This window comes from Pinus tabuliformis, chromosome 9 (genome assembly GCF_031772625.1).
Source record: "Pinus tabuliformis cultivar Carrire ecotype Pingquan chromosome 9, CPIR1, whole genome shotgun sequence".
NCBI lineage: Eukaryota > Viridiplantae > Streptophyta > Pinopsida > Pinales > Pinaceae > Pinus > Pinus tabuliformis.
Window position 1 is genome coordinate 1,245,619,095 of NC_142307.1, and position 24,305 is coordinate 1,245,643,399.

General features: G+C 40.2%; 1 protein-coding gene across 5 annotated transcripts in view; it reads left to right on the forward strand.

Annotated features, from left to right (window-relative positions):
* The window catches only part of LOC149153083 (nodulin homeobox-like), a 470,087-nt gene that overhangs the window by 294,733 nt on the left and 151,049 nt on the right, over positions 1 to 24,305 (forward strand). For all 5 annotated transcript variants that reach the window (XM_089438602.1, XM_089438603.1, XM_089438600.1 and 2 more), the window contains 7 exons: positions 19,537 to 19,761; positions 19,981 to 20,109; positions 20,281 to 20,376; positions 20,485 to 20,646; positions 20,757 to 21,084; positions 21,244 to 21,366; positions 21,504 to 21,570. In XM_089438602.1, coding sequence (XP_089294728.1) covers positions 19,537 to 19,761; positions 19,981 to 20,109; positions 20,281 to 20,376; positions 20,485 to 20,646; positions 20,757 to 21,084; positions 21,244 to 21,366; positions 21,504 to 21,570 — 1,130 coding nt within the window. The remainder of the gene's footprint in view (positions 1 to 19,536; positions 19,762 to 19,980; positions 20,110 to 20,280; positions 20,377 to 20,484; positions 20,647 to 20,756; positions 21,085 to 21,243; positions 21,367 to 21,503; positions 21,571 to 24,305) is intronic.

The window sequence follows — 24,305 nt, forward strand, 5'->3', positions numbered from 1 at the left end:
AGTTGCATCCATAGAGAGCGCAACTGCTTCTTTAGGCCTCCTTGAAGAGCAAATTTCCTAAATTTTGATCATTTTGACGCTAATCTTACCAATAGCCAGACACTGGTCTTAGATCCTTGGTGATCACATTAATTTAACGAAATATCATTCTTTCACCTCTTTTCTTCCTCTTTTCCTCTTCCCCTAAGGATAAGGAGATTTTCTAGGGCTTGGTGCGAATTTTAGATAGGAGGAATTTTAGGATTCCATCTAGACAGGTTTCTTCATTTATTTCTCCTGTAGGCATCCCCTAGTTTAAAACGAATTCTGATTGTGGAATTTCAAATAAATTGATGCCCTAGCTATCACACGAAGAGGGAATCCTTGAAGCTGCTTTGACTTGGGGATTTCTTGAAAGTTTGCACTTTGTAGTTCATCATTCAAAACCTTTTCTCTCGACGCTTTATCTTTTATAGTATTTCTCTCAAGGGGTTTTTCATGGAAAGTTATCCTAGCTTTTTCCCAAATCTCACACTTTAATTGAATCTTTCCATTGAATGAGCCATCCTTGCCTGACTTTGAACCCTAGTATAAACACATCAATCACAAGTGAGGGATTTTGGAAGTTTTGATCTTAGGCATTCATCATTTTTTAATATTACTAAGCCCAAGGTCATCCTTCATAGGTCTTTCTTGGGGAGCCTTTCAACTTTTCTTTAAGCATTTGAACCATTAATTGAGCCTCTCCTTTGAATGGGCCTTGGAAATCACATTGTACCTTGCCATTGATCCTATCACTCCAGTGATTTCCTCCATAGAGGGACTCTTCCCAATGGTGAAAGTCCGTAAAGAGCAGGGGACATCGACTGAGGTGACAGTGAGTCCTTGTCCCATTATTGCAATTTGGTCTAGTAGTTGTCCGTTAGGTACTCCTCCTAGGGCATTTGCTAGATTGATCGGTAACATTTTTGGCGTCGTTGTTGGGGACACGAGACATGTGTCTTGTTCCTTCTGACATTATTGACATATCTATTGGTGGCTCCATTGGAAGAACGAAGCCCTAGTTCTTCATTGAGCTTTAAAGTCAATGCTTGTAGGGTGAAGCAAACATCTCTTTAGGCATTTCAAGTTCACCTTGGCGAGTCCATACCTAAAATCTTATCGAAATTTTCATGGCAATAAATGGCTTGTTGGAGAGGCCTATTTTATATGTTTCAAGATGATAATCCTCGATCCAATGGTCATGATGTCATTAGTAGCCAAGAGGAGCTTGATACCCATCTTAATGAATCTCTTGGGGGCCATGAAATTGAGGAGCCTCCTCAATTCCTTGAAAGGGGGTTGTGGTTTTTCCCAAGATATGATGATTAGGGACCACCTTGCTCTTTCCTTGATAATGTAAGTATGGATTTGTGTGAGCAACCTATCTCTATATGCTGTGGGGAGGATATGCCCGAGATGGCTATTCATCGTAAATTTATGAGCCTAATCATTGAGTTCTCCATTTATTCTTTGCAAGAGAGGTTGCATGAGTTGGATTCGTCTTTTCCCTCCTCATCGATGACCCTTGGTGCATTGTTCTCAAATGTTCCGTCCCCCTACCCTTACCATTCATTGAGCAAATCTTGCAATGGGAATAGTGATATTTGGGTCTCTTGCCTCACAATGGTTCATAAGGGAATGTGTTTCTATATTGACTTCATGATATGCTCGTTGCATTGGCTATATGATTATACTTAACATTTGCATAATGTAACCATGCACGTTCAAGTAGGATGCATTGCATATAGATTTTTTTTGTTTTTGTTTTTGCATTAAAACTAACATCATATTATGTTATCATACTAGATTAGATGCATTTAGATTAAGTTTGCAGTTTAGAAATAAATTGTATTTCTTGTTGATTTTTCTGGCCTAACGAAAGCATGGGCAATCATAAGAGGCCGCAAAAAGATGATGCCTGCTGTGCTTAGTCTTTGATGCGCAGGTAACAGGTCTGCGGTCCTAAGAGATTGCTGGTGTTCTCATGACCTCCCCGTTCAAGTACGTTCGTGCACTCTACTGAGGGATCATGTCCCAGTTGGAGCTAGATGTTACCCACCACCAGCGTGTGAAAACCATAGGAGAAATTTTTCTCCTAGATTGTCTTTGGTCGGTAGCCAGTAGCCCCTTACAACCACCAAGAGAGCTCGATGTGCCACCATCTTTGCCACCTGAGCCAGCCATTATGTGCCCTCATCCATCTGTTATAATCGTATGTTTGAATTTGGACCTTCCAACCACGAAGGTAGGGCTGTCATTATGTAGTTGGGTATTTTTGCTTACTTATCATGGACACTTCTGGGCATGGATTAGTGGGGGGATTTGACGGAAAGAATGGGCTTGGTCTATACTCTTGTCCCCTTCTCCAATTTGGTGGTTATTCTTGTGTCCTATTCTCGTGGGATCTCCTTTATTGGCTACTAGATTTAGGAGTGGCACTACATGGGAAATCCCGATTTTGGTTGTGTGGTGCCGCTTCCTTACACCACATACTTCACTCCTCTTTGCTCATTATAACCCCTTTTCACATGTTTCCCATCTGGGTCCGCATTTGTTCACTGGGTCCATAAGGAGTTAGCTTCCCCTCCCCTTGTCCACACATTGGGTCCGTCCAGGAACGATGCCCTGGAGGTCGATGCAGTTAAAAAGAAAGTTAAAAGCATAATTTGGCCACTTACAACAGGAAATGTACCATAAAATGCAAAATATGGTAAGGACATAAAAATTTAGCATGTGGGCAAAAGCCAACCATGAGCTCTACGGCTATCATTATGGCCATCACCGTGGTTCCTAGGGCCTCTTATGTGAGACCCTACATCATTAAAGAACCCATGATTGTCCCAACCCCTGGTGGGCGATGAACTGCCAAATTTAAGGGGGTATCCTTTGCTATATCATTCACATCATGCTCTCATGCCTTAGAGCCCCAAAAAATTATAAAAAGAAAAATCAATAAAAGGCATAAGGAATATGAAGAAGGGTGGAAAAACAAAGGCCGAGGTAACTCATGTACCATGATTGCTCCCTCCTACATCTATACACCCAAGTGTGGGCTTCCTTTATTATAGCTACCCTTGTACCTTGGCATGTGGCTTGGAGCCTTCCCTATTACCCTACTTCATTCTATCACTATTTCACATGACACCTGCCATCTGACGGATCTAGCATGGACCTGTCACTCCCTTAGAGGGTGAAACCACCTAATAGGGTCTTTGATTAACCTCTGTCTTGAGCCTCGAGACACCTGTACATTTTGAAGCCCATTATGGAAGGGCATGCCGCTATGAAGTTCCTGCTTGGATCCATACTTTGTAAACTCATTTGCTTAATTGCGCTAATTAATTGTTGTACTGGAAGGCGAGTAGACGCATTCGATCTTATACAACATTGCAGGTGGGTCTTCATCTTGGGGTTTGTTCTCCCTATATAGGATCCAAGCCCTCCTGAGGGTCTTAATGGCATTTGTAGGGTGAGTGTTGATGGCCAGGGGCCTCCACTATAGCAGAGAGCAGATAGCCATGGCATGGGATCCTTTAGCACCATTCATTGCTTGCTTGTGTTAGACTTATTTGATGATGATGATTGACCTAGACCAAATTGCCTAGCCAACTACACACTTGCACCACACACTTGGCAGTTGATCCAGGACCCAAATGGGGTTTTGTCTCACCATGGGAGACAAGCGAGGGCTTGCATCATTGTTCCAGTCCTTGTAGATGAGATACATGCTTGTTCGATTCAGTTGGAGATCCATGAGGATGCTTTGGAGCCCCCACAGCCACTTGGGAGCACAATAGGTCATTTGCTTGGAGATCAAGGGGCCACTCACTTTCATCACTGTTATTGGAGCCTTCCTTCTCATTGTGGCACGTGAGGGACTTCACTAGGTCTTCCAACAACCCTCCTAGCTATTGTATTATCATTTCGGCCCTCTTGAGAGGCTTCTTTTTCATATTGTGGAGCTATTTGGTGGGCTTGTCACCAAAAGGATGTTGTTTTGCACATTATTTTTATTGTAGGGGTATTATTAGGCATAATTTAACCATTTGAATCCCTTAGAGGACCATATAAATGTAAGAGAGGATCATTTGATCTCTCATGATGACTTCGATTTGGGATAGATCTTTAAAAAATTTCGGATCTACAATTTGTGGAATGATTTGGATGATTAAATGCATTTTGATGTGTGGAATACTTTCGCTATCTCTCTTGGAGCTTCTATTTTGCAAATATGATGGATGGATAGACTCTCTTGTCATGTAAGTGATCTTTTCATGCAAATTTCTTGATAATTTATGTATGATGTATGGAACACTATGCTTTGATTTTGTTTGTGCCCTAATAATTAATGTGAATTTATGAAACACTTGTAATCTTGGCGCGTTGCATATGTTATTCATCTTGGCAAGAAGAACGAATTTTCCTAGGGGTAGGTTTTGCACCTTTTACCTTGAAACTCCATCAAATATAGCGTATTGAAGTATACAAATTTAAAATTGCTGTGAAGCTATGTTGCACGAAACTTCTAGGAACCCGATGTTTCGGGACATACCTGTTCCTGAAACTCCTAAACTCAGCCGAAAATCGACCGAAACTTGACCATGATTTAATCATCTATGAGAATTAATATAGACTTGATTTTCCTTCTAAATTGTCATCTATGGGTCTTATTCCGTTTTTTCTTGCACAATAATGTGTTATTGACTTATTTATAAATTTCTTTTTATATATATAAACATATATGACATTTTGACCGATGTTTCGACTTTTGGGAGGTGATGTTTCTAACTTTACCCGTTTTTGAAACTCCAAAATGTTTCAGCGCTTCGTTCAACTTAGCTGTGAAGGTGCATCCATGGAGAGTGCAACTACTTCTTTAGGCCTCCTTGAAGAGCGAAGTTCCTAAATCTTGATCATTTTGCCTCCATTTTTCCCAATAGTCAAGCATTGGTCCTAGATCCTTGGTGATCACATTGACTTAATGAAAAATCATTCTTTCACCTCTTTTCTTCCTGTTTTCTTCGTCCCCCAAGGATAAGGAGATTTTCTAGGGCTTGGTGCGATTTTTTAGGGCAGAGGAATTTTAGGATTTCGTTCAGACAAGTTTCTTCATTTAAGTCTCCTCTAGGCATCCTCCAGTTTTGAACGAATGCCGATGGTGGAATTTGAAATAAATTGATGCCCTAACTATCACACCAAGAGGGAACACTTGAAGTTGCTTTGACTTGAGGATTTCTTGAAGGTTTGCACTTTGTGGTTCATCATTGAAAACTTTTTCTCTTAACTATAGGTGATCATTGGATGAGCCTTTACAACGATATATCTCTCTACCCTTGGTCTCTTATAGTATTTTTCTCAAGGGGTTTTTCGTGGAAAGTTACCCTAGTTTTTCCCAAAGCTCACAATTCAATTGAATATTTCAATTGAATGAGCCTTCCTTGCCTCACTTTGAACCCTAGTATAAACAGACCAATCACAAGTGAGGGATTTTGGAAGTTTTGATCTTATGCATTTATCAATTTTGAATATTCTTAAGCCCGAGATCAACCTTCATAGGTCTTTCTTGGGGAGCCTTTCATCTTTTCTTTAAGCATTTGAACCATTAATTAAGCTTCCCCTTTGAATGAGCCTTGGAAATCACGTTATACGTTGCCACTCATCCTATCATTCAAGTGATTTCCTCCATAACTAGACTCCTCTCATTGGTGAAAGTCCATAAAGAGTAGGGGACATTGACTGAGGTTACAGTGGGTCCTTGTCCCATTGTTGCCATTTGGTCTAGTAGTTGTCCGTTAGGCACTCCTCCTAAGGCCCCTGATAGATTGAGCAATAACATTTTTGGCGTCATTGTCGGGGACACGAGACATGTGTCTTGTTCCCTTACGACATTATTGACATATCTATTGGCGACTCCATTGGAAGAACGAAGCCCTAGTTCTTCACTGAGCTTTACGGTCAATGCTTGTAGGTTGAAGCAAACATCTCTTTAGGCATCTCAAGTTCACCCTAGCGACTCCATACCTAAAATCTTAGCGAAATTTGCATGGAAATAAATGGCTCGTTTGAGAGGCCTATTTTATATGTTTCAAGATGATGATCCTCGATTCAATGGTCATGATGTCATTAGTAGCCAAGAGGAGCTTGATACCCCTCTTAATGAATCTCTTGGGGACCATCAATGCCCTGAAAGGGGCTTGTGGTGTTTCTCAAGATATGATGATTAGGGTCCTCCTTGCTCCTTTCTTGATAATGTAAGTATGGATGTGTGTGAGAAACCTTTCTCTATATGCCATGGAGAGGATTAACCTCCTTCTTGAGCTTGGAGACACCTGTACATTCTAAAACCCATTATGGAAGGGTATGCCACTATGAAGTTCCCACTTGGTTCTGTAATTTGTAAGCTCATTTGCTCAATTGCACTAATTTTTGTACTCGAAGGTGGGGAGACACATTGGATCTTATATAGGATTGCAAGTGGGTCTTCATCTTGGGGTTTGGTCTCCCTATATAGGATCCAAGCCCTCTAGAGGGTCTTAATGGCATTTGTAGGGTGAGCATGGAGAGCCATGGGCCTGCACTATAATAGAGAGCAGATAACCATGCCATGGGATCCTTTAGCACCATTCATTGCTCACTCATGTCTGACTTATTCGATGATGATGATGCACCTGGACAACCTTGCCCAACTAGCTACACACTTGCACCACACACTTGGCAGTTGATCCAGGGCCCAGAGGGGATTTTGTCTCACCGTGGGAGACAAGGGAAGGCTTGCATCATTGTTTCAGCCCTTACATATGGGATGCATGCTTGTTCGGTTAAGTTGGAGATCCATGAGGATGCTTTTGTGCCCCCCATAGCTACTTGGGAGCACCCGCTTGGAGATCAAGGGGCCACCCCCTTTCATCACTGTTATTGGAGCCCTCCTATTCATTGTGGCACATGAGGGACTTCACTAGGCCTTCCAACGACCCTCCTAGCTATTGTATTATCACTTCGACCCTCTTGAGAGGCTTATTTTTCATATTATGGAGCTATTTGGTGGGCTTGTCACCAAAAGGATGTTATTTTGCACATTTTTTTTTATTCTAGGGGCATAATTTAGTCATTCGAATCCCTTAGAAGATCATATAAATGTAAGAGAGGATCATTTGATCTCTCATGATCACTTGGATTTGGGATAGATCATTCAAAAGATTTCAGATACACAATTTGTGGAATGATTTGGATGTTTAAATGCATTTTGATGTGTGGAATATATTCGTTCTCTCTCTTGGAGCTTCTATTTTGCAAATGTGATGGATGTATATACTCTCTTGACATGTAAGTTCTCTTTTCATGCGAATTTCTTGATAATTTATGTCTAATGTATGGAACAATATGCTTTGATTTTGTTTGTGCCCTAATAATTGATGCGAATTTATGAAACACTTGTAATCTTGGCTCGGTTTATATGTTATTCATCTTGGCAAGAAGAATGAATTTTCCTAGCGGTAGGTTGTGCACCTTTTACGTTGAAACTCCATCAAATATTGCATATCGAAGTGTAAAAGTCTAAAGTTGTTGTGAAGCTGCATCCATACAGAGCGCAACTGCTTCTTTAGGCCTCCTTGAAGAGCAAAGTTCCTAAATCTTGATTATTTTTACTCCAATCTTCCCAATAGCCAAGCACTGGTCCTAGATCCTTGGCGATCACATTAACTTGACGAAATATCATTATTTCACATCGTTTCTTCCTCTTTTCTTCGTCCAAGGATAAGGAGATTTTCTGGGGCTTGGTGCGAAATTTTAGGGAGGAGGAATTTTAGGATTCCATACTGACAAGTTTCTTCGTTTAAGTCTCCTCTAGGCATCCTTCAGTTTTGAATGAATTCCGACAATGGAATTTCAAATAAATTGATGCGCTAGCTATCACACCTAGATGGAACCCTTGAAGCTCCTTTGACTTGGGGATTTCTTGAAGGTTTGCACTTTTTAGTTCGTTCACAACCTTTTCTCTTAACTATAGGTGATCATTGGATGAGCATTTACCATGGTATATCTCTCGACCCTTGGTCTCTTATAGTATTTTTCTCAAGGGGTTTTTCGTGAAAAGTCACCCTAGCTTTTCCTAGAGCTCACACTTTAATTGAATCTTTCCATTGAATGAACCATCCTTGCCTCACTTTGAACCCTAGTATAAACACATTAATCACAAGTGAGGGATTTTGGAAGATTTGATCTTACGCATTCATCATTTTTGAATATTCCTAACCCTGAGGTCATCTTTCATAGGGCTTTCTTGGGGAGCCTTTCAACTTTTCTTTAAGCATTTAAACCATGAATTGAGCCTCTCCTTTGAATGGGCCTTGGAAATCATGTTATACCTTGCCATTGATCCTATCATTCAAGTGATTTCCTCCATACCGGGACTCTTCCCATCGGTGAAAGTCCGTAAAGAGTAGGGGACATCGACTGAGGTGACAATGGGTCCTTGTTCCATTCTTGCCATTTGGTCTAGTAGTTGTCCATTAGGTACTCCTCCTAGGGCCCCTGCTAGATTGAGCGGTAACAGGTTTTCCTAGGGTAAATCTTTTCTTCTCTTTATGCATTGTGATCTCTACTATCCTTATGATTTTATGGTTGAATTTCTGAAGTGTAATAGCTTAATGATAAAATGGAATTGTTAGAAGAAGATCTATATCATTAGAAGTAATTATTAGTACTTCAAAAAAATTGTGCTTGTATCTATTGTTAGTTTTTGTAGCATCAGATGGTGTTTTGGTCTTGAAACCTCGTGGAGAGGCTAAATCACAAGAGTTGTCCAAAACCCAAAAATCTTTTCTGGAAATTCTAACTAGAGATGGCTCAATTAAATTAATTGACCATAATTAAAAATTTCTTAAGTCTAACTTATGAAAAGTAGTTAATTAATGGGAATTAATTGAGAAAGGTGTGAATTATCTAGAAACTCACACGAATCGACTTAGACATAATCTCAACCATTGATTAAGATTTAATCTTTGGCCGTTGGAGTCCCAATTGGAGATTATAAGAAGAGGTCAATGGGTAGATGGAGAACACATTGTAGATACTCATTGATCGAGACAGTTTGATACTCCAGTGTGGGTGATTAGTAGGGGAGATCGAGTAGCAAGTGTCAAGAGGGGCAGAAACTATGATTCGATGGAAGATTTCCAGTTCCGGAGAGGCAGCAACAAGTGACAGATATATTCCACGGTGAAGCTAGCCCAAAACAATCGCAAGAGTCGCGTGTATTTTCCCAGTAGAGCTGCAAGGGTCACGCGAGTTTGCCTAACACAGCGACGTAGATCACCAGAAGCAGAATTAGCCTGCACAGGGGTTGGGTGACCAATTTTTAGAGGGAGACAAAGGCCGAGGTTTGTTTGTGGAGGGAGAGAATTTTCTTTCCAAATATTTTTGTTAGATTCCTGCTGATTGGATAGGCAACTAGGCTTCCAAAAATTGTACTCAGAATTCATTGTTGCATAGTAAAATAAAACCCTCAACTGTTGCACCGGTTTTCCCACATTGTGTTTTTCCGGGGACATTTGTCCAAAAATAATTGTGTCAATATTTTTGTGTGTGTGCTAGCATTTCTCAGTTCCTATTTTTGCTTCCGCAATTAATTTTTATGGTGAAGAAATTGTTGTGTGAATATTTCGTTATTTTGCTGTGAACAAAATAAACTGCATAATTAATTGATCAATTAGAAGAAATATTTCCAGTCGTTGCATTTCAAGGAATTTTCACATCTATTGCACTTGAAAAATCAACAAAGAGCTTGTTCGGTTAGCCATTACATGATTTGGAACAAGCTTACTTTCTTTGCAATCCATTGTTCAACAAAAATCCAACCCAAGGAAGATGTTTTCTTGTGATGAATGGAATGCACCTTAGTGGAGCAAACTAGTTGAAGGGAAACATGTGGTTGATCAAGTGTTTGAATTTTTTTGGAAATAGTAGAAGAGATATTACTATCTAGTGAGCCTCTTGTGAGAGTGTTGTGGATGGTTGATAGTGATAAACCCGCCATGGGTTTTATTTATGAGGCCATGGATCAGACCAAAGAGGCAATAAAGTTAGCGTATGTGGATAAAGGACAAAAGTATATTATGCCATGGAGAACCATTGATGAAATATGGAATAAACAACTCCATAGACTTTTAGAAAAGACTTGCCAAACATTCAAATCAACCGATGAATATTTTTTGTTTTTTGAACTTTGAAGTTACCATTAGACAAAATATTTTGAGGCAGACGGGGAGGTAAAAGAGGGATTATATAGATGCGTTGAGCACATGGTCCTAAATCCCAAAATTCAAGATGGAACACATAGCAAACTTTTGAATTTCAATGAGAATTCTAGTACCTTTGGCCTGTCTATGACTATAAGAAGCAGAGCAAAGAATCCACATGGTAATAAATGTCAAAGTTTTCAAATTATATTACTCACTGCAAGATTTGAGTCCATTTTCTAATACTTCTTTGCCTTCAACTCTTATTGTAGCCTATTGGTGGCAATGATTTGGTAGCTAGTGCTCTGATTTGCCAAAAGTTGTAATTCGGATATCGAGCTAGACATGCAATGCTTTGGGGTGTGAAAGGAATTGAAGCATTTTTGAGTGTATACCTACCAAGAGGAACTGTTTGGAGCAAAAATGGTTGAATGACATTGTTTATGTTCAGTACAATGTTAGGTTTAGGTGTAACCAATTGTTGAACAAGACCCAAGCAATTGTTGTTCAGTCAAGCAACATAGTTTTGGGTGACTTTGATCCCTCATCAGAATGGATTGTGGAGAGTCAGTGTAATGTCTCAGACCACTTAGGAAGCACATGACAGAGTCCACTAGCCTAACATGGTCCCTGTAGGCTAAAGTGTGGAAATTTTTAATAAGGGGCTTAATTCACCTAGGGAAACATTATAAAAGTCCAAGGAGCGAAAATGGGACATTTCCTAGGCAAGTAAAAAGTTACTTTAACTTTATAAAGTGACTTTTTAAAAGATAAAAGGGTAAAATAGCAGCAAAATTGGCCACAAGTTTATAGAAGAGAAAAAGTGAGGAGACTCTCCTCATTCATTTTGTATGTGTTTTTGAGAAGCGAGCTCTTGGAGAGTTTTTGGGAGAAGTTTAGGTTTAGGCGTAACCAATTGTTGAACAAGACCCCTGAGTCAAGCAACATAGTTTTGGGTGACTTTGATCCCTCATCAGAATGGATTGTGGAGAGTCAGTGTAATATCCCCAACCACTGAGGAAGCACATGGCGGAGTACGCTAGCCTAACATGGTTCTTGTAGGCCAAAGCGTGAAAATATTTAATAAGGGGCTTAATTCACCTAGCGAAACATTATAAAAGTCTAAGGAGCGAAAATGGGACATTTCCTAGGCAAGTAAAAGGTCACTTTAACTTTATAAAGTTAAAAGATTATAAAGTGGCTTTATAAAAATTAAATCAGTAAAATAGCAGCAAAATTGGCCACAAGTTTATAAAAGAGAAAAAGTGAGGAGACCCTCCTCATTCATTTTGTATGTGTGTTTGAGAAGAGAGCTCTTGGAGAGTTTTTGGGAGAAGTTTAGGGTTTGGAAGACCCTAGTCGCCATAGCTGGTTTCAATGTTGAAACTATACACTCTAATTGGTTCAGGAAGTTAGTCACACAAATTTCACCACTGTGCCTTTGTGGAGAAGAAGATTTTCAAAAGACATTGAAGTAGAAAGGTCTTATCAATTGATTTCACTTTCTTATTTAGCGTTTTCTATCTCATTTTGATAGGCTCGAGATATACAAAGAAAAATGGAGAGACCAAGTGCAGACCTGAGCCATGAGAACAAGTTTGTGAAAAGTGAAAGCCAAAATCCTAGTGTTTGAAGGGGCCCACGAGTTGTTGGAAAGTGGTCATATATTTTGCTGTGAGATCGGCCCAATCATATTCAGAAAGGAGGACGAGTCTCATTACATTTGTTGGTCAAAGTTCTTATTCCCCATTTAGTGGCACACATACCTATGGGTGGAGGGCTAGGTGTATAGCCCCTACTTTGAAATCGTGTTTCATGAAAAGCGCAAAGATTCTCTGCTACAGGAAGCCACACATTTCTGATATTTCTGGTTGAGCGTATCAGTGGAAGAAGAGCAACCAGTTTGTCGTTGTTTGAGGGATGAGATTCCCTTCTACTTGTTGTACGTGCCCTACATTTCTAGACCAGTAGATCGAGTCCATTTTGCTGAGAAGAATGACTGCACTTAGAGATTTGGTGGCCGCGATTTTGTGTAGAAGGAAGGACGAGTTCCATCCTGGAGCCAAGCTAAAGTCTAGTAGAGGAGAGGGACGAGTTGAACTGTTACATAGTGGCAACATTTCTTGGGTTTATGCATCCAGGATGAAAGATTCAGCTGAATAGCGTACCTAGGTTCCTCTGTAAAAAATTGTACCTTGTACTTAAGTTTTAAATGACTGTAGAAGACTGCATATTGAAATATATATATTTCTGGGTTTGTTTATTCAAAATGCAATTGGTTTGATGGCTGTAGAGTTCATATTACAGTGTTAAATGTTATGTGGGTGCCCTTATAATCATCATTCTTGAAGTGGGTTAGTTGTATACATCTCCATTTGGACACTGTTCTTCATTATTTGTGTTATAAGGAACCAAATACACCTACAACAGTTCATTCATAAGCATTTACAAGACAAAGCTTATACAAACAAATTCCAATAATCTAGAAATCAGTGAAATTTTGTGGTCATTTCCAGTGTGGAATTTTACAATCAGGGACCAACATTTGACAATGAAGACATTTCTTGGATGGACTTGGACCCACCTCCACAGGGAGAGATATCACAACCTTCAAGGCTAGGGCAATAAAACTGAAATCCCACTATAGAGGATGAGGATGATTTTGATGATAGCATTAGTGCTAGTAATTGTAGTATTGTAGTAATATGTGTTGATTTTGGGTAGCATCGTATGTACTCTAACCATGAAATTTGGTGGAGAGGCTAAGGCACATGAGATCTCTAAGACTCAGAAATTGTTTGGAGAAATTCCACCTGGATGAAGAGTTGTTAAAATAATTAATATTTTTAATGAGTTCCTAAGTCTAAACTTAGGAAAATAAAAATATTAATGTGTATTAATAAAATATGGGTGAGAAAGTTCTAAGTGACGAGGATCAAGCTAGTTCTAATCTTAGCTGTTTCTTAGGGACTTAATCTTGGCCGTTGAAATCTCCGCAGGAAAAGTATAAGAGGAGGCTTGAGGATTAGTTGGAGATACACCAAGTGATCAAAGATTTTGATTTTTTGGGGTGAGGTTTGCTGAGGAAATCGAGTTAGTGATCAGAGTTGCAGCGAGGGGCAGTTCAGCAAGGGATTTTCATTCAAGGCTGAAGAATACATAGTAGTGAGGCAGTGAAGTGCCGAGAGAGACAACGCAGGCCCTAGAAGGGCTGACGCAGGAGCCAAAGAGCTGATGCAGAGGACGCAGAGGGCTGACGTAGGAGCCGAAGAGCTGACATAGAGGATGCAAAGGGTTGACGCAGGTGACGTAGAGGGCTGACGCAAAAGCCATAGAGGTTGACATTGGGCCTCAGAGGCAGCGCTGGGGAGATTCTGTGGAGTAGACTGGGAGCAGATCAGTGGAATCGAATCTCTGAGCAAGGGAGGCTCACTGTCGGGGTGATGCAACTCCTGGAGGAGTGACACAGTTCTAGAGCAGTGCTTGGAGTAGCTTTCGCTGTCTAGCATAGTGAACAACTGGAGTTGCTGTGGGGTTTGATCATCCGTTTGCTGATTTGCCGGAATATCTGTCTCCGGATAGAGGTACTACTGCCGAGGATATTCTCTGTTGGGTGAGCCATTTTTGGCACCCTAGTTGTATTCATGAAATCTGCTTAATAATACAAACCCTCTATATGTTGCACCGGTTTTCCTGAATTGATTTTTTCCGGGGACGATTGTCCAAAAATAACGGTGTCCCTTGTGTTATTGTCTCAGTTTATTTCAGTGCATGATCCGTATATTTTTGAAGGATGCAATAGTGTTTACTTGCATGTTTTTAAATAACTTGTTAATGTAAAGAACAAGTAAGAGATTGTAAACCAATAATTGCAGTAGGGGTTTTTGATGTGTTAGATTCAGGAATTTTCACATGGTATCAGAGCGATTGCAGATCATAGGTGACTGAAGACACCAGCCGAGAAATCTGAGAATTTGCAGCAGAGAAGCAGCTGTCCCGAGAGACAACACTGTTCCAGAGCCGGAGAGGCAGAAGGAGTGATGTAGTGCAAAAGAGGTGATGTAGAGGCTCATGCAGTGCCTGTGTCAGCATTCTGAGCCAGGAGAGGGAGATGTAGTAGCTTGGAGGAGCCCACGCAGTAGCTGCATCAGCGATCAGGGCCAACGCAGAAGTAGAGGAGGGTAGATTAGGCTCACACAAAGCCATGTCATCTTTCTGAGCGAGGAAGGATTGATGCAGTTGGCCTGGAGGAGCAGATACAGCCCACGCAGAGATTGCGCAAAGCCTGAAGGGCTCAGATTCTTTGAGTTGTCGGGGCTAAGAGAGCTGTGGATATTTTGATTTGTGAAGCTGGTGGGACGCTGTTTTTGTCGGTGCAAAATAGTGTTTAAGGAGACTGAACCAAGGTAGAGGGAAGCACTACCTTGACAGATTTCTAGCCAAGAAATCTAGATCTGGGTTGCAACGACAAAGGAGGATTGGAGAGGAGTGATTCAACGGTTGGCTGAAGGATTTCTGAGAAGGAAATCAGGACTCAAAGGGAGTCTACATAAGAGGAGGAGAGATGGCAGTGAACGGATTGATGGATCAAGACAGATTGGACGGGGCTTCCAATTTTGTCATTTGGAAGGCCAGGATGCTGGCAATCCTGGATAAACATTGCATCAAGGACTATGTCTTGAAAGTAGTAGTTGTCCGAGTTGACGTTGATGCAACCGAGAAGTATGAGGAGGCCCAGGCGAAGGAAAAATGCATGATCCTAGATGGGGTCAAGGACCATCTAATACCACATATTGCTGAGAAGACAACAACAAGGGAGATGTGGGAGACCCTGCCCACCTTATACCAGGGCTCTTCCGTGTAGCGGAAGATGTTATTGGAGAATCAACAAAGGTCATATCAGACGCAGAAAGGAGAGGAGATATATCCCTTCCTTCTTAGGCTGCAGGGGATTTGCGACGAGCTTACTTCTGTGGGGTCTACTCCAGATCCAGAGTTCATAGTCAGGACTGCCCTGAATGCAGTATCCAAGGAGTGGGAGACATTTTTTCAAAGCATTTTGGGCAGAGCAACTCTCCCTAGTTGGGAGATGTGGGTAGATTGGAAGAGCTCAGGAGATTGACCAAGGCGGGGAGTAGCGGTAAGGGACTTTGAATCAAGAAGGAGGAGGAGGAGGATGCAGCTCTCGCATTAGTAGGACATTAGGGGCTACAAAAGAGGAAGAAGAAAGACATATCCAAGGTCAAGTGCTTCAACTGTGGGGAGCTGGGACATTAGGCCTCTTAGTGCCCCAGGAAGAAAGGCAAGGGAGAAGCTTCCGACTCAAAGGCTGCTCCAGCAAAGGCGAAGAAGGATGTCGAGATTGATGGTGATTGTGCCACGAGTGCTCATGCGCCTCTAGAGAAGAGATGGGGAGACATAGAGCTGTAGTCAAGAGGACTACATAAGTGGGCAGGATCCTTGAGGTGCCCAAACTCTTGGATCACATCCGACTACGGGTGTCCTTAAAGACAGTAGCATGATGATAGGTGTCGGGTGGAGCAAGGTGTGATGGAGCGACAAAGCAGTGCTAGAGTGCAGAAGTCTGTAGCAGTGCAGTGGAGGTTGCAGCAGTGCGGGAGGCACAAAAGAGGTTGTAGCAGCACAGTTGCAGCAGAGGGATCACAGGATAGCAATAGAGGTAGCTTCAACATCACGAGGCTTCCAGACTGACCAGGATGTCAGTGTTTGGGTCAAGGTTGCACGAAACGGGGAAATGGGTACGAGTTTCCGAAACGGGAAGCGATACGAAACGTGACCTCCCCAAATTTTGGAAATGGGGAAACGCGAATATATATATATATTAGGAATTTAAGAAATATGTGCAATCATAAAGCATATATGATACATTCTAATTTATTACATTATGATAAAATTGTCAATTGTCAATGCATAGACTATAAGTATCTAAATTTACATCACATTTACTCATGAATAATCACATAATGAAAATAGAAATATCCAAAATCAGCCACGAGAAATTTCTAATTTTTTGTCTCGTGGTTGATTGGGAGTCTCCTCCTACATAGTCGAATGACCTTAGTGCTCTTGATTAAATACAAGTTTCATACCCTAGTACCCTACATTCTCTTGATTATTGGGAGTCTCCCCTGCATAGAGGGCTTTGTTCTCTCGATTAAATACAAGTTCCATACCCTAGTACATGATAAAATCCAATGGAAACATTGAAATCCCCCCAATCCTGAAATCCTGAAAAACAGATAAGTTTGCTGGATTTTGAGTAAGATCTAAAATTCTACTTTCTCCATATGAAATCCAATGACGGCGAAACCACTCTCAAACATCCTGAGTCATTTCATGGTAATGTTAAAAATTTAAGTAAAAGGATGAAAATGAAAAATAAAGGAGAATATCACTTTTACTTTAAGAATTTAACATTACCATGAACTGCATATCAACACTAGGGCAAACAAATGTAAGAGATCTACATTAGAAAAAAAAAAAAAAAAAAAAATGTTTTTTTTGGGGAAACGTGGCCCGTACGGCTTGGAAACGCGTTTCCGGCCGTACGGCCACGTTTTCGTTTCGGGAAACGTGGCCGTACGGCCGGAAACGCGTTTCCAGGCCGTACGGTACGGGGAAACGCGTTTCGTTTCGTTTCCCCTGGCGAAACGCCCCCTAGGGCCACGTTTCCTGCAACTTAGGTTTGGGTGAAGTCAGTTACTTACTTCTCAGTAGCTGAGTTGCAGTGTAGCAGTTAGTAGTGGTAGTGCTATGGGCAGCATGAGGCAACATTTTGAGAGGGAGCTACAGTACAGATGTAGCAGTGGCAGTGACAGTGTCATGGGGAGCAGTACAGGAAGCAACAGTGCAGTGGATGCGGGGCAGCAGGCCAAGAATCAATGCAGAGGACCGATGTAGAAGATCAGTGTGATGCTTCTATGTTGAAGCATTGCTAGAGCACATTCCTTGCTAAGAGGGAGTGTTGATTTTGGGTAGCATCGAATGTGCTCTAACCATGAAATTTGGTGGAGAGGCTAAGGCACATGAGATCTCCAAGACCCAAAAATCGTCTGGAGAAATTCCACCCGGATGAAGAGTTATTAAAATAATTAATATTTTTAATGAGTTCTTAAGTCTAAACTTAGGAAATTAAAAATATTAATGTGTATTAATAAAATATGGGTGAGAAAGTTCTAAGTGACGAGGATCAAGCCAGTTCTAATCTTAGTCGTTGATTAGGGACTTAATCTCGGCTGTTGAAGACTCAACAGGAAAAGTATAAGAGGAGGCTTGAGGGTCAGTTGGAGATACACCAAGTGATCAAAGAATTCAATTTTTTGGGGCAAGGTTTGCTAAGGAAATCGAGTTAGTGATCAGAGTTGCACCAAGGGGCAGTTCAGCAAGGGCTTTTCACCCGAGGCTGAAGAATACATAGCAGTGAGGCAGCGAAGTGTCAGGCGAGATAGCGCAGGCCCTAGAAGGTTTGATGCAGGAGCCGAAGAACTGACACAGAGGATGCAAAGGGCTAACGCAGGTGACACAGAAGCCATAGAGGCTGACGCTGGGCCTCAGAGGTAGCTGTGGGGAGATTCTGTGGGGCAGACTGGGAGTAGATCAATAGAATCGAATTTTCGAGCAAGGGAGGCTAACTGTCGAGGTGACGCAGTTCCTGGAGGAGTGACGCAGTTCCAGAGCAGTGCTTGGAGCAGCTTTCGCTGTCCAGCATAGGGAACAATTGGAGTCGCTGTGGGGTTTGATCATCCGTTTGCTGATTTGCCGGAATATCTGTCTCCGGATAGAGGTACTACTGCCGAGGATATTCTCTGTTGGGTGAGCCATTTCTGGCACCCTAGTTGTATTCATGAAATCTGCTTAATAATACAAACCCTCTATATGCTGCACCGGTTTTCCCGAATTGGGTTTTTCCAGGGACGATTGTCCAAAAATAACGGTGTCCCTTGTGTTATTGTCTCAGTTTATTTCAGTGCATGATCTGTATATTTGTGAAGGCTGCAATAGTGTTTACTTCGATGTTTTTAAATAACTTGTTAATGTAAAGAACAAGTAGGAGATTGTAAACCAGTAATTGCAGTAGGGGTTTCTGATGTGTTAGATTTAGGAATTTTCACACTATGCTTCTTCTTGGACTTTGGAGGCGGTCTAGAGCCTGTTTCTTGATGTATTTTGGTTCAGACTCCAGAGATGTATTGTTACTAAGTGCTATTTTGGTTATATGCACCCTTATTTGCTATATAAATGAGAAATTTTGCATATTTGAGTATAAATGGTTTGGATTCATATGGATGCACATAAATATATATGTTTTTCTTTTAATTTGAATATTTTATGTATTTTTAGGTTGATCAGTTTTTTGTCTGTTTTTTCCTGGTTCCAATCCGCTTCCCAGTTTTGGGGTTGACCAGTTCGGTTCTGATAACATTGCTCCTGACCAAGCACTTAATTTGGCCTCAACAACTCCTAAGCTAAGATACCACTGCTAGAGGACAGTTATACAAGTAAAAATTCCTTAAGACCATTGTATAAGTGCCAAAACTCCCCTTGTTAAAACTTCAGACAGTCACCAGACTTCCTAAGCAGGTCACTTCTCTTTGTTCCAGAGAATCTCAAGAGTAATAATACAAAAATGAGCAAGAATGGATCATGAACAAATGGAATGGTTTTGAGGGGCAGTTATCATCTGTCAGTATGCCAATTGGTGCCGAGTCAATGAACAAAGTGGTCAAAGGTCCTACAGTTAATGTCTTTCAACTATTAAAAACCAAATTTTGAAAGAATCAATCCTGCAATGTGGCACCTCCCATATGCTGTGGCTAATTTAGGGCCCTTTTGTAAGGCTTATCTGTCATGTGTATTGATATGCAAACCGTAGATAACAAGATACATCCTACTGATCGCTTACACATTTCTTACTGGTTTTAACTTTTTGCCTAGCTGTAATGTTTGAACTTTGGGTGCACCCTTGATGTGTTTGATAGAACTGAACTTGTATGATCTGCTTGTTTGATGAATTAGGCCATTAATCACCTGAATTAATAAAACAGAGTCTTTGATATTTTTGTCGTTCTTATCATGCTTGTTTCAGCAATTTAAGCATTTATATTGAAAGACTTTAATCTTATGATATAAATACAATGGTACAGTCAATGGTCATTTCCTTGATATTGTAAAGGCTGATGGAAACTATGCTATGAGAGTTGTATGCAATTTCTTTCTTTTGTGCCATTATGGACTCATGAGAATCATACTGCAACAGGTTGATGTGTTCATGGATGCTGCATTTGATTCAGTAAGAAAAGATATTGGGTTTCTTGAACTTGAACTGCAGGCATTGAGTACAAAACAGCAAGGCAAAATACCATCTGTTTCTGCTGTTGAAACCACAGCTATAACTTCTGTCCAGCAGTGTGAAGCTTCATTAGAAGCACTCCATTCCCTTTGTTTACAAAAGTCATTTAGGGAACGGCTTTTACAAAACAAGGTTAGACATTGGCAATGCTTTTTAAGTACAATATCCCGATTCTATGATGCGTAGCAGCAGTGCTGCTTTCGAGATTCTTTATTGTTCAATCCTGAAAGTGTGTATTTCTGTCATAAAAAATTATGTAGTGCTGCTTTGATGTTCAAGATGCAAATATGGTCTATTCTAGTCCGTTTTAAGTTTATGGTGGGGATCAACTCATGGGACTGAAATGTTCAGGAACTCTCTGAAAATGGCGGTGTACTTTCTTTAGCGGCATCAGTACTAAAGTTGAAAGTGCAGAATTTCAAAGATGCAATATATATTGATGCTTCAGTGTCTCGATTAAAATCCAAAATGTTATCTATGGTATGTGCTTGCTCTTCAGAGCACCAGATTGTAAGATTGGCAGTCAACCAGGGCCATTGAAGAAGTGATTATGTTTTGATGAATGCATTTGACAGCCCCAAATTTCTTGCATCAGTTTGTTTTTCTTCCTAGTTTGAATGGTCTTCAGACACTAACAATTTCTTCCTGCAGTTGCTCCAGCTGTGTGAATCAGAAGGGTTTTCATATTTGGATAAAGTTGCTGGTTCTCCTAGGAGCATGCATTTAGCAGTATCAGTAGTAGCTGAGGTATGATATCCAAGTTGCTTTTTTAGAAGCATCCAGTTGTACTGATGTACATTACCCTGGCATGAATTTGTAGTCTAAATTTTATTGCAACTTGAATGGCTATATTAGGTCCTTGACTTGCTAAAATTTACACTGCACAATGAATCAAAACCACTCGAGAGATATTCAGACCATGATAATCCCAAGGGATACATCCTCCTGAATTCAATGCGACTCGTAGATAATTTGTCAAATGACACCAATTTCCGTTCTTTGATCATTAAAGATTTTGTAAGTAATTCCTTGTAATCATTGTATTTTTTCTGATTTAGAGGAGATCAAAAGAAGTTACGGAATGTTTTATTTATTCTTTTAATTATTTCAGCTTGGACTGTTCTCAGACTCGAGATCTAGTTCAAGTATTGGCACTACCCCCAGAAGAATTTGTGTCCAGTTGGTGTTCACAAGATTTGTCAATATCAGAAGAAGACGCTACTCTTGTCTATGATCCTTTCCATGCTGCTGGTGCAGTTATGGCATCATTAAGAGGTTCTGAGCCTTGTGCTGTCTCAGCCTCAGCAGATTTATATGGCTCATTGGATGAGACAAATGAGGCTTGTGCACTGAAAAGGAATTGCATGCCTCCCGCTGCTCATGCTCAACAAAGGACTGCATCATTGGTGAACATACTTGCAAATCTGCACTGTAATGCCCCAAGCATTTGTAAAGGTTATAAACATACTCAAATACCTTAGCAGTATGCTCATTGTTTAATGAATTCTGTTAATTATTTTTCTGAGATGAATAATTTTATTTTATATGCTAGACATCTGAATCTGTAATAGTGAAGCTGATTTTTCAACTTGGGTTTTCTTTGTTGCGATGCAGAAGTGAAAAATGAGTTCCTTGATAGGTTTCTTGATTGGTTGGCTATATCACAGTTTAATCCATCAAGTGATTATATTTGTGGCTCTGAAACACAAACAACCCTTCAGATATGCAAAAATCTCTGTAAATTTCTTCTGTGCTTCAGTTGTGATAAATCAGATGTATTGATTTTCAGGATACCATTTAACAAGTTTTAGAGAAAATGTACTTTTTCCTACTAATTTAAATGTTCTACTACTTTTGTCAACTTGAATATGCAGACGCGTTACTGGACCATGTAATGTTACAGAATCCCAAGTTGCAAGAGGAAGATGTGCAAGTTCTCAGGTGATTTGAAGAATCTAGAAATGTTGGCTTGTTGATTAGAAAGCTTCATGTGTATTTGATAAATGTGACATTTTTCATTTCTTATCCCAACTTTCCACACAAACAATTTCTGGTCAGATACTTAATTATAACCTTTTCTGGTTTGAGACATTTTCATGTCTTTAAGATTTAAGCATTAATTTGAACAAGGACGGAATAGTTCCAGGTAGGGTTATTAATATGCGTACCCCTGAATTAATAGGCATGTTGAACAATGGAAACAAAATAACTCTGATGCACAGAACAAGAAAGATATCTCTTGTTAAATGACATTCTCTTCTCTGGATTAAAGATTACAAAGTTGGCCACCCATTTTTGGTTTTACTGATAATCATGTAATATAACTCACGAGTGTGAGAGCATACAGAATGTAATGATTTAACATTTGGCTTAGTAAACAAGTAAAGACTGAATCGCTTCACTTGGTATGGTAAATCATCATTGAGGATGTGGAAGGACAAGGTAGTTCTTGATTATCTAATGTGAAGCAAAGAGTAATCTTTATACTTTTCAATCATTATTGGCTACTTGTATTTGTGTTATACTTCTAATAGAGACTTGCATCCTTGAAGCATTCTTGCTTTGCAGATCTATTAAAATCTGTTGTGTACCTATCCATGGCATCTTCATTATGCAATTGGACTCTATGCATATTAGCTATTTTAGTTGTAAGCTCATAATGTTATGATAATGCTTTAGTCCTAGTTCATCATATTTCAATGATTGTAAATGTCATTTTGTTGAAATATGTAACTAGGTTCGGTCTTCATAATGACACATGTAATCATGATTTTATGTATTTGATGTAATAAGAAAAATAAATTTAATATTGTTATTCTTGAGGCATGGGTTTCATGCTCAAGGAAATTTATTTTTAGGTCAAGCTCCCATTGTGAGCTTCTAGGGCTTGGCATTGAGTCTACAAGTCAAGAAAGTCATTGTCATGTATGAGAAACCCTTCTTGGGCATGTTGCATATTGTAAAAATTGTTCAAGTCAAAATAGAGTAAAATAACCCTCCAAGACCTTGTCAAGTACTAATTATCAAGTCGACCTACAAAGTGGCAAGTCGGCCTATCTAGAAGGTGAAGTCGGCATATTTGAGAGCTCAAGAAAGGCTATATAAAGGTGTACTCGGCCTCACTCAAGCATCAAGAAGAGTTCGATCAAGGAAGTGAAAGAAGCCTAATACCTAGTGAAGAAAGGAGAAAGAAGATAAAAGCATTTTCATTCTGTTTTGGGCTTAATTCCTCCACACATGCGAAGGGAAGGTCGTCATCTTGCAGCAGAGAGTACCGAATTGCAGTCACTCCATACAAGCCGAAGTTTTGGGTCAAAGAAAGTCTACTTAGCAAGCCGAATTGCCAAGATAAAGAAATCAGGTCAAGCGAAGTCAAAAGAAGGCAAATTTGTCCATATTCAAGCCACACGTGTGACCTAGGGTTTCTGCAGAAGAAGCCAAAGTTGCAGGTCTGCAACAGCTAGCCAAAATTCTGAGTTAAGGGGTGAAACCTGAAGCAGTGGAATAAGTTTGACCTGTGTTGACTTGAAGGAAGAGAAGTTCATCAAGGAGAAGCTTTGACTTGGTCTTGAAGGGTTTTTGGTCAAGGGTCTTGGTCTTGGAATTCGTCAATTGAAGAATCTATAAGAAGAATAATTCTCATGGGGTTTCCTCTCAAGTTTGGAGAGGTTTTGGCCCTGGCTGATCGCCTATATCTTGTGTCCTTTCTCTCATTGTTCTTTATGTTTTGGTAGCTGTTTGATGAAGAAAACATTAATTATAATCAAAGAAAAGAAGAAGCCAATCTAAAGAATATCATCAAAATGACATCAAAATGATCCATTAAAAGAAGGTTCTTCATATATATCATGGTAGATGGGTGAGGGACCACATGGTTGGCTCAGGTGGCAGAGAAGTGGCACAACGAGCTAGTTGGTGATTGCAAGGGGCTGCTGGCTGAGGACCATCTTGGAGAAAATTTTATTCCTAGGGATATCACCCACAAAATGGTGGGTAAGAGGCTCCAAAGCTGCCAATATAACTTTCTAAGGAGAATGCGTGGGGGCAGCCAAGAGACGAGTGGATAGGAGTGCGTGTTAACCTCCTTTATCTTTGCCACATAACTCATTGAACTAGCAGTAGACTTGGCTGCCTCTTGATGACTGAAGTCAAGCCCCTCTTTTAGCTGTGAATGGTCCTATTTAGGCGGGATTTGGTCCCTTTTACTAGTAGTTGAAAGAGCAACTTGTCCTTCTTATGTGGCCTTTAAATTCAAGTTTGAACTCAACTTTAATCACAATGTCACCTCTTCATTGATTTGTCTTTGGAACATGCCTTTATTATTTCCTCCTTTATTAATTTTTTGAATTTCCTTGTCTCTTTCTCCTCACTTTTAAGTAAAAGTGGGTTTTCATGGGGAAATAATCATTCTTTGACCCCCGAAGTGGGTCCGAGGATAATGTTGGTGCTTTGAACATGAATTTTGAGCACTCACATGCCACCAACATTTCTTAAGGCCACTTATTTACAATATTACATAGAAAATTAATTAAATATCTCGTCTCGCAGAAATTTTTAATTATTTATAAAATCCTATAAAGACTTAGTCAATTTCCGAAAGACTGGATATGACTTAACATGGTAATATACATTGACCCTGGAAATTAGGACATACTCAAGGCCCATTTATTAAGCCA